At 39.2% G+C, this 11,183-nt stretch overlaps 1 protein-coding gene across 1 annotated transcript; it reads right to left on the reverse strand.

Moving 5' to 3' along the window:
• Positions 1-1,724: 1,724 nt before the first annotated feature.
• Positions 1,725-7,337, reverse strand: LOC115814193 (bactericidal permeability-increasing protein-like). The gene is given in 16 exon segments (XM_030776933.1): positions 1,725-1,900; positions 2,035-2,111; positions 2,203-2,266; positions 2,350-2,392; positions 2,504-2,571; positions 2,649-2,816; positions 3,019-3,078; positions 3,219-3,395; positions 3,510-3,601; positions 4,187-4,247; positions 4,369-4,432; positions 4,737-4,892; positions 5,012-5,143; positions 5,277-5,391; positions 5,527-5,644; positions 7,257-7,337. Coding segments are annotated over 15 exon segments (1,425 nt in total). The 5' UTR covers positions 5,633-5,644; positions 7,257-7,337; the 3' UTR covers positions 1,725-1,858.
• Positions 7,338-11,183: the final 3,846 nt, after the last annotated feature.

Here is an 11,183-nt window from a genome sequence, read left to right on the forward strand (position 1 = left end):
GAATTGCTGCAGTAAAAGCTTTATTAGCCACATGAAATTGCTGCCAATGATCAACAAAATATCCAACATACATTGCCTTTGGTTCCCTAATGTGTAAAACTCAAATACACAAATACAATAAAACAGCCACAACTACTCCTCTGCCGGGACGAGCTACTCCTCTCCCTGGCCCTCTTCCTCTCCCTCATTCAACTATTCCTCTCCCTTGTCCGACATTATTTTTTCTCTCTCTGCTCCTCTGTGTTGTTCTGTATCCACATTGAACAAAATCAGTCTCCTGTTCACTGTGTGTGTACATGTCATTGAAAGAACGTCAACACCTGGCTATGTCTTAGACTGAGGTTGGAATCAGCTGTGGCGGGTCTATTTTACACAAATTATGGTAAACAATTTTTCAATGATTCAATGATTTGTTCATTCAGAACTGCTTATCAACTGTTTCGGTATGGCTTTTGAGCTGCTGTTTTTGCAGAAGTAGAGGCTTTATACTATATTTAAGGTTTTGAACATTACATTTTCTTTCTGGCATGCTGTGTGCAAGAATTTGTAAATAAGACAAGAAAGATCCATAATTTCGGTACTGGCTAAGCTTGTATGAAGAAAATTCAAGCATTTTAGAAACATGTTAATTGACTGCATATTCTGTGAACACAATATGAATTGTCTTAATGGTATGGTCCACAATAGATGGATGTTGTGCTAATTGTGTTTAGAGCTTTGAAAATGTGACTACAGACTGGACAGAAGTATGCCAATGAATGTAATTAGTGTTGATTTAAGTAGAATTACTGTTAATTAAACTGAATTTCACCTGTGACTGAGAGCACATAAAGGTCAACATGACTGGAGGAGGAGAACAGAGTTTTCTGGTTTCGAGAGCCAGTGAGTCGAGTAAGTGAGATGTCACTATGAGGAGCCCTCTGTAGGTTAGCAGTTTTCTTATCTTTCACAACTGAAGCAGCAGCGTTTAGAGGAGCTCATCAGTGCGTTCAGAGAAGAGGCCACTAAAGTTCACATCTTCCTTATTGGCAGTACACAGCTCATCCTAGTGGAGGGAGTGAGTATTGCAGCAAATTGTGTACAGAATCCGCTAAAAAAGGATGTTTGCTCTGCTATTTCAACACTTGTTCAGCTCTAAATTCTCTGTTAAGTAGCATTTTTACTGTATGTTTATTAAAAGGTGGAGAGAAAAATAAAGGCTTTAAAGTACTGATTGAAATGGCCATATATTAAAGTGATCTTCCCCAGACAGAATGTACCTGTTCAGCCCACACAAACTCATACTGCTCTCATTGTTCCAAATGACTATGTTCTGGTCAGGGTACGCACTAGACCAATGGATGGAGCGGTTCCCTACTTGTGAGACTCTGTTACCTGCTTCCCTCCCCGCAACAAATCTATCTGGTGCATCAGCATATCTGTGTGCATCTTTCATTCACCACATCTCATATCTGTCATACAGATGACAACAGCTAATTCCTAGAGTCTCTAAGGCCACGCCCTCTGCCACAGCTCTCTGAGTGACACAAGAATAGGGGAACCTGAGCACCATTTGAATGGACAGACAGCTTCATGTTGATCCTAAAGTTCCATAATCCATATCCGGTGCAGAGAATGGATGTGTAAATACATCTGATGTAATAGAATGTAAAATGAAAACAAACACATGACAAACAAATGAAAATTGAAATATTTTATTCACTCAAGAAATGTGATTTTAAATCAAAGAGTTTAAAAGTGCATGGCTGATTATTTACTAATTGGCCCTCACAGTGAGAATGCCTTAGCTAATGTTTAATTGGCTGATTTGTGAGCATTGATCTTAGGCATGTTGTAGTGGAATGACCTCAGATGAGCCTCATCCAGTGAATTTTAAGTCCGTCCCAATCAGTGTGTAGTCCTACAGAGAAAAGCCATTATTAAAATCGATGTTATGGATTTCATCATATGTATTTTTTATGCTATTTGGCTAAAGTATTATTATTGAACTCCATTACTGAACAAATATAAAGTCAAAGCCTTTCTCAATCTCACCTTCAGCACCTGGAGCTCAGCGTTGATCAGATTCATTTTTCCGATAGAGGGCAAAGGATAACCTTTCCCTAGGTAAGCTGTGGATAGATATGTTAATCCTGGAATATCTGTTCTCAATACATGCACAGTCACTAAGAAATGTGAAATGTACCTAGATAAAGCCCTTACCGTTAACCTTGGGTAGAACTGCCATTTTCAGGACCATCATAAAAATGTTGTCAAGTGATTTCACCTGTTGAACAGTGTATTTATTTGAAAGAGATTCTGACTGTATACCTTGCTGTACACATTTTATAGTAAATTTGTTTTTCTTACCTGGAATGGTCCCACATAGCTTGTTCCTAAGGTCATGTCAATGCTGAGAGGACAATGAAAATATATCTCACGGTGGATATCCTTTGCTATGGCTTTTTGGTCAAAATGATTTTTTTGAAGTGCTGTACAAACTCATAAACTCTGACATACACACCTGTTTAGAGTCACAGATCCAGCCACTTTCAGACCGGTCACATAAATGCGAGCACTGACACTGGCATCCTGTGGGTAGAGTTTAGATGTTGAGGACTGTTCTGTTTTGGATCAAATTTATATTCAGTTTTGTTTGTGTTACTCACCAGGTTGAGTACAAATAGAGGAGAGAGTGTAGCATTGGGCTGAATGGCATAGGCTGTGACTGTACTGCTGGCCTGCACTGTCACATTGTTGGGCTGAAAGGTGATGATGGGCACGTTTGCTGTTTTCACGAGCAGCTTCATCATCAAACCAGGGTACATTTTGGCAATCTGAAAGGAAACTGACCTGTCTGGTTATCTGACATTCAGATCAACATCAGCAAATGAATTTTAAGCCACTTAACAACGATATGAAGAGGTTCCTGTGGATATTACATTTCATATACAGTTGAACTTACAGAAAAATATGCAAATGATACAAATGAAATATAGAAATAATGCTTGTTTCCATGAAACAGTGTGAGTACTGTACCTGTGGAATAAATGCTCCGAATGTTCTGGTGCTCAGTCGAATGGGAATGTTGGGTGGAATCTATAAAGGAAATAAGTGAGGTATCACATAAGACATGTATTACAGGTGAGTTATATCCTTTACACATAGTTGCCTAATTTTTCTGGTCTCTGTGAGTGTTGAGAGCTTATGCCACACCAGGCTTTAATATAAAGACTCACCATGTCATCTGTGATGTACAAGCTAAGGGCTCCAGCAGTGTGATACACAAAGGCTGCTGAGTTGACAGTGAAAGCAGACAAACCAATGTAGAGCATACTGCTGTCCTGAGGGGGCAGTGAAAAAGCTGTCGGGGAGAATGGAGGCTCTCGATGCTGACCAATATTATAAAACTCCCCCTGAGAAAAAGACACAGTCAGGGTAACAAACCTTTGTGTTCTGGGCTCAAAAATGACATGGCCTGTAATATTTTCAAGCACTTGGTTAATGAGAATGATATGAATTGTCCTCACCTTTAAACTTAGATCAATGGATTCTTTTGAGATAACAGGAGATGCCACCATTGAGTACTCAATTTCTGCATACTTGTCCACTTTAGCCAGAACTGAATGATGACAGAAAATGCAATAAGGAAAGTTCACTGCAATATCAGTTTTGTTAGATTTGCTCAGAACCAGGGGTGTAACGATTTTATTCTTAAACCAAAAACTAATTCTGTAGGCCTCGGTTTGATTCACAGTATGTGTGTCCAGTAAACCTCAAACTTTTTTCTCATCTCAGCTTCTGTACATAAGATCCGCGAACCCAACCCATTTGTAACAACTGAGATCACTTGCAGTCATCTTCTTGATGAAGAACCTTAATGGTACTGATGCTTAGATTTCTTGCACCTGTTGCCATGGAGAAGAGCCTTAAAATAACTACTCAAATGAAGTTTTCTTACACTCATTTTCTTGAAAAAGGAATCTTAAAATGAATAGCACTGAGTATTACTTTATTTTCATTCTCTTTTTTTCAGAGCTTTGTTTCTGTTTGTATTAAATTAGTTCTTTTTGTGTTAAAATTGTACATGTTTAAATAGAGAGAAAAATCATGATTCAAACCGAACAGTGGCTCAAAAGCTGAGTTAGAAATCAAACTGTGAACAGGGTGAACCGTTACACCTCTATCCAGAAGGGAAAAGTCATACCATTTCATGTTTTCAGATGGGAGTTCATATCTTCAATTGTCTCAGCCACCAAGGGGCAGATCTAAAAAAGCAGTTTTGGTGAAATTTTCACAAAATGAATGAATGGCATTTTTTCACAAAGTACTAAATGTTGCTTAATAGAGATATTTCTTATTGTTTATTCTCAGATTTGAACCAATTACCTGTTTCTCCATGGTTTTGCGTAGGGCCTTATCAATAAAGGAAGTGAAGAGGTTGTATAACCAGCTGTTTTAAAAAAGTAAGCTTTATTACTGTGTGCGGTTTAAAGATTTTAGGCTGGTAAATAATATGCTGTTACATTTTCCACAGTCATATAACAGTGTGTTGGCACTCTGATAAATCTACCATAAATTCTGATACATAATTTAATAACAATAGCATGATCAAACATGATGAAGTTTCAGTGTTTGTTGTTAAATATGTCCCTTTATGGCACTTTTATTTATGAGAGACTGCTGCTATTGTATTCATGTTCCTATTGTGACATGCTATGACGTATTACATTGCACTGAATTACTTTAACACTTACCTGGCCCCACCGTGGAACTTGATTTTAGCACTGCCCACAGTTGCTGAACAACTGGCACTACTGACAGATGGGCGTCCAGTCTCATCACTCCGAATGGCAATGCTAGTGGTGATGGTCAAGTCGTTCACACTCAGGTCGAAAGAGCCACTGTCCTTTCTACATAAATCCACACAATCAGAGATGAGCCTTGAGATGATTTTTTTCAAGTGTTCTGACATCAGAAATAGTTATACATTTCATGAGATGAAAAATTAGTTCCTTTACTCAGGACTTACATGAACTTTAAGTATTTGACTCTCCAGTTGCCGTGCATGTTGATGAAGGCATTTCCAATGGAAAAACTGACAGCAGTGCCAGGCACCAGCCCCACAGCAGACTGGGGCAACCCAACACTCACTATATGCATCCTGAAAGGCATGGAACACATTTAGTTTACTGACTACTGACAAGACTTTCTGACAATTATTACCGCCTATACTTTCCTCATTAGCAGTTGACAAGGTTATGTATAGTGCCTTAATAATTAGAACTAGGACTTACCCAGTCAAACTGTATTGGACTTTTCCAATGGGAGGCACATGCTCAGAGCCAGAAACGTCAGGCACCTTAATGGTTTTGAGTTTTTGTTGCAAAACATTAATCCCAATCTGTCGGCCTGTGATCAAAAACACAATCAGAAATGATGGGAAACTGGCAAATGTAATGTAAAAATGAAAATAATATGTCTTTACACTGAAATACAAGTTATATTTGCGAAGCATGTGTTCCTATGGCTTATGTCCTCACTCACCATACTCCAGTGCTTTTTGTGTTAGTCTGACTTTGACCCCTGCGTCTGTGCTCTGTGAGGCAGGGAGCAGTGTCAGTAGGACCAGCACACACCACAGACACGCCATATCCACAGTGTCCTGTGTGGGAGACACAGTGATCAGAACAACAAGCATCTCTTAATGGTCAATGTCAACACGCATCAGCACTAGCTTTTCTTGGTATTGTGAAAGCTCTAACACAAATTATAATGTCATTTATAACTAGTAGCAACAACCATTTTTTAATTTAAACTATGCAAACTATTTTCCCGTGTCCAAACCGCATTGCTCAGCTTGACAGTGACATTTCAGTTGGTATTTAGCTCCCAGTGTTCAGTTTGAAAACCTTGCTTTACAGCTGTCTGTAAAGGAACTGCAACTTCTTGTCACAAGGCAGAATTCCTGTTGATCTTGAATTGCCTTGACCCAGAAAATGGTCACTTGTCCCTCACTGGCCCATTTTTGAGTCAAGACAATTGAAGAGTCATCTTTGACACATCTCATTGAATTGTGGCTTTCTTTAACCGTCTTGACCTGGAAATGGGCTGGGACCATTCAAGAGCTACTTGGAACTCCCCTTACTGAAAATAACTTCCTCAAGTACATAGTGAAATCGTAGCATACTTGTTTTTGTCTGTAGTAAACATTTACAGATTAAGCCTTGCACACATAAAATTATTTTTGATATTTCTGTTTGATAAACTTCATTTCAGGTTTTCAGTTTTATGATCAACTTTTTTAACTGCTTAGTGGCAGTGACACTATATTACTGCTTTAAAGGACACCCTTAAAGTTCTTGAAGGCTTTGGCTGATTGCAAAATCAAATGAGAAGTGAAACACTTGAGCAAGGCGCTCTCAGTATGTGAAAATGATATGAAACTGGAAAACAAAGTTGTGATCCAGTCTTGACTTTATTCACTTCCCGGCACTGAAAGAACTGTGTGTTTTTTAGGGCTGAGGATAGTCACGCGGGTTGGGTTTATATTGAATTATTCTGGGTCAGCAGTAAAGGAAGCGCAACTTAACACATGATATAATTTGTTTGAGACAAATGCTTTCTATTCAAACGGCTTGCCTTTTAACTGAGAAAGGAGGCCTAAAGTAACAGTTTTACGAGAGCAGAGCAAAACTCCATTTTGAAGATATTATTAATTGCGTTTTTTCCCCCACCTCTTGTCTGTGTTTTAAAAACAGGTTCTTCTCCCGTTTGTGAAAGTTTCATTTTGAGCATGATATGATGAAATGAAGGAGTGGTAAATACATTTATCTTGCTAGTGTGCATTACAAAGCTGTAAAAGTATCACATGTGAACAATTAATGTAAAACTGTAGAGTTTAAACAAGAGCACTTTAAAATTGTTTGCTGTGTCTTTGTGTTTTCTTCCTCACTTCCCAATTTGTCTCCAAATGCATTCATTGTAAAAGCAGGGAGAGTTGGTCAGTATTCCTTACTGTGTCCAGTGAGGACATAATAATTGTTTCATTTGCAGTTGCTAACTCGTCCCCTTTTTGATAAAACATATACAAGCACCAACAAGAATTTGGTGTCCTTTACGACTGAGAAAACTTTAGTGGCAGAAATACTTGTTTTCAGTCTAATCATAAAGCAACAGCAGTGCGGAATAAGAAAACCCTGACTTTTCAATGTACCATTCTTTAACAATTTTTAGAAAGGCTTGGTAATAATGGATATATAGCACATGCATTTTACCTGTAGTTACTGCGGGGAAATGCTGTACACTCTCTCCTCTCTCTGAGCGGCAGAGCTGTGGCTTGTCATTTAGCAGTGTAGACTGAAAGAAGAAGAGAAGCACATGACTTCTCATTCACATGGAGCAGGAAAAGATTGGTTCAGATATTCAAATGTTGACTCAGATTGCTTTGTGGTTACACTCACCACCACTCATAACCAACCAAGTTGGACTCACTCACTAACAGTGATACAGAGAACCATATCATTCCCTTAAGTCCATAGACTGAATTTGTTCACCGTTGTCACAGATTATGCTTGCTCTATGCTTGCTCTATGCTTGCTTGCTCTGTGTGTGAGTTAAACAGATAATGTCAAGATTGCATTCTCCTTGTGGTGTAAGAGACTAGTCTGTTTGATTTAAGATAGCAAGAAACTGCACCATGCAATGTGTGCTGTTTTGGGTTTGGAGAATTAAGATAAGGTAGGTTCTATTGTTTCATGTATTCTTTCCTTGAATTGAACTGAAGATTATGATTAAAACATACAATAAAAAAAATTCATAGCTTGATGATATGTGCAGTTTGATATTAGGTGGTGGGAATGGCAAGTATCACTGTCCAGGTGTGAGGTGGGAGAAAACAGCAAGAGAGGCAGTTAAAACAAAGAACAGATTAATGTATTTGGTGTTTCTTTGGCCATTGATTGAAATAAAATATTTGAAACGAAAGATGGATAAACCACTGGCCTCAGAGGTCTTCTCAAAGTCCAATCCAATGTCCTCTCATTGTTTTGAGAGGCTCTTTATTTTACTTGGCCCCATGAAGCAGTCAGTGCATAAGGGACATGTGTGGCTCTGTCCCTTGGACCTTGAGTAGGGACAGGTCCCCACTGGCTCAGGCTTGTGTGCTTCCTCAGGCTCAGGGGCCATTAGCTGAGGCTCTCCAGGACCTCAGGTGGCACTGCAGTCTGGAACATGAGCAAGAGGAGCCCCTCCTTGCCCCCAGATAGCCCGGAGGGACAGGAGATCTTGAATCTCAGATGGTGCCAAAGTAACAGGTGACCAAAGACTCTAGGAAGTGAGTACATTACCGTCTTGCCATTTGCCAGGGGCAGAACTTTGAGGGTGTGGCAGGAGGGGGAAGTGTTCAGAAGTGTTTTCAGTCAGTTTTAAATGCATTTGGGAGGATTATGAATAAAAAGAGATGAATATGGCCAAAAGCTGTGAGGCTGGGCATGACTGAGCAGTTGGGTCATCATAACATATATTAATACACACATGACCTTAGCTCTCCTGTTTCACTACACTGAGGGCAGTAACCAATATCTACTGAATGATTTGAAAGCACACTGAACAAAATTAGACCTGCATGTTGTTTACACATTGTAGGGTCAAGGCTTCACCTGAAGAGGGCAGTAGAAGAATGGTTGCAGTAAACATTTCCTTAAGAAGATTCTTTGTGAGCCAACAGCTATAGATGTACACAGTCATCCTTAGAGGTAATTCTTAATCTACCATAATAGCACAGACATCAAAAGGACCGGACACAGTCCCGTCATCTATTGTTCAGTGTCCCATGTGCACAGCACTCAGACCTCCTGTGATAAATGAAAACAAATTTTCATTCATTGAACACATTATCTTGCAGGAGCAAGCCTCTTTAGGCCACCTGAAATACACAGGAGAGCTCGCCAGATCTTTTGGTTCCTTATTTGTGGTCATTGTAAAGCACAGTCAACATGCAACACGTTCTATATCTCACTATTTTACAGAGCACAGTCAGGACATTGTTGTCAGTTTATTCAGTTCACTTCTGCTTCAGCAGAGGAAGAAGAGCTTGTGTGAATCCTGTTGGGACACATAACAATACAGAAAGAGACAGTACTTGTCTGTATGAGCTGAGAATGATTGTAGATAGTTTTTTGCTTCCAGTAAGATTTTAAAAGGATGCTCAGTAACCTGAGAACAGTATATCAAAACTATGTCCTGTTGCACTTTGAGGACTGGCAGTTTACCATGGATCTGAGTGAGTGACACAGCAGATTCTGTATGGATGTGGGTTATGACCCAGCACTCAGTCTGTGGAAGACTGTCCTAGGTTATTGCATCGTGCTACACTATTTATGCTTTTTGGGTGAGTTTAACATTCAGTTATGACTTAACATACTCATATTTTGCTTTGTCATCATTTTTTCTTGATGGGTTTTCTCAACTGTGTCCAACATCCTATGCAGATGTAGATAATTTTCTCTTTTTGTTTATTAACATGGAACTCACCAAGCCAACTGCCCATCCTTCATCTGACTATTATGACACTGGTTGGGGAAATATATTCCTGTTCCTCAAGGTTGTATCAAAAGTGGATGTTCCTTGAAAATTATTATCCTTGAGGAGGAATGAAGAAGTTATGCTGAAGGGGAATGTACTAATTCAGAACATATTTTTTCATGTTAGTTGCTCCTGTCTCATGTTTGCTGGAGGCAACTTGGAGTCAAGAGTGAGTTTGGAATGTAAATCCCTGCTTCTACATAGACAGCAAGGTAAAGAAGATGGGGGAACCTCTCCAGTGATATCTGCTCCTGTATGCCTTTCCTTCATATACAAGACACATGACAGCACTGAACACACACATGATAGAAAGGGAAGTTATCACATCAGCTGTAGGAATCTGCTAAAGTAGAGAGTTGCAAATATAATGATTGTGAAACCAGCTGGGGACTGCCTGTGTTTTCGTTGGAGAATCCTGGTCTCTTAGAGAATCTGGTCTCTTATCAGTTACCAGATGTTTTTGTGATGAAACAGAGGAAGGCTTTCGCATTGGACTCCTCTTGGCTTACAGTGAGAGGAAGGTGAGGCCCTCTCACAATTTATTTTCATTTTTTCTAAAAATGTGGTATGATTCAAAGAATTAAAAAGTCTATGACTGATTATTTACTGACTGACCTTCACAGTCAGAAAGTCTTAGATCATTTAATGACATTGATCTTTGGCGGTCTGTAGTGGGAAGATTTCATATGAAACTCATGCAGTGACTTTTATGCCGTAATCCACACGTTGTCCCGTAAGTTAGTAAAATGTGCCTTATGGATTTCATCATATGTACTTTTTATGCTATGCGCTTGAAGTGTTAATATGCAAGTGTCTTAGTGAACTAATTTAAAGTGAATACCTATCTCAGACAGCACTTGGGGCTGAGGATTGATCAGATTAATTTTGCAATAGCTGGCAGAGGATAACCTGTCTCAAGGTAAGCTGAGGACAAATTTGTTACTCCTGGAATATCCAAATACTGTAAAACTCCCCCTTGAGAGATAAACACAGACAGGTTAACAAACTTTTGTGCCCTCTGACAAGGCCTTTAGTGTTTTTCAGTAATCTGTTAATTAGAGCGAGATGCATTAGTGCTTTTAGCGCTACTGTCCTCACCTTCAAACTGAAATTAGTATATGCTTTTGAGATGGCAGGAGATGCTACCATGGAGTATTCAATTTCAGCATGCTTTTTCACTTTAGCCAGAACTGAATGACAAAGAAAATACAATCAGCAAGTCTTACTTCAATATAAGTTTTCTTAACTCTGTCCAGAATTGAAAAACCATACCGTTTAATGATTTCAGGTTGGGGCTCATGTCTGTAATGGTCTGAGCCACCAAGGGGCAGATCTTAAAATAAAAGCATTTTTGATGGTGTTTCCATGAAATGGGTAGCACATCTAAATGGGACTGAAATTGAACTGAACTGAAACTTTTGGTATTGTTTGTTCTAAGAATCTGAGCTCCTCACCTGTCTCTCCACTGTTCTATGGAGACTCACATCAATAATGGTCTGAAAGAGGTCTTACAATCAGCTGTTGCCAAAAATGAAGCTTTACTAAACAGAAACTCTCTCTTTATTATTTCAGAGGATTTTAGTCACGTCAATAATGTGTTGTAGCTGTTCTCACATTTA

This window comes from Chanos chanos, chromosome 6, assembly GCF_902362185.1.
Source record: "Chanos chanos chromosome 6, fChaCha1.1, whole genome shotgun sequence".
In the NCBI taxonomy this organism is placed as follows: Eukaryota; Metazoa; Chordata; class Actinopteri; order Gonorynchiformes; family Chanidae; genus Chanos; species Chanos chanos.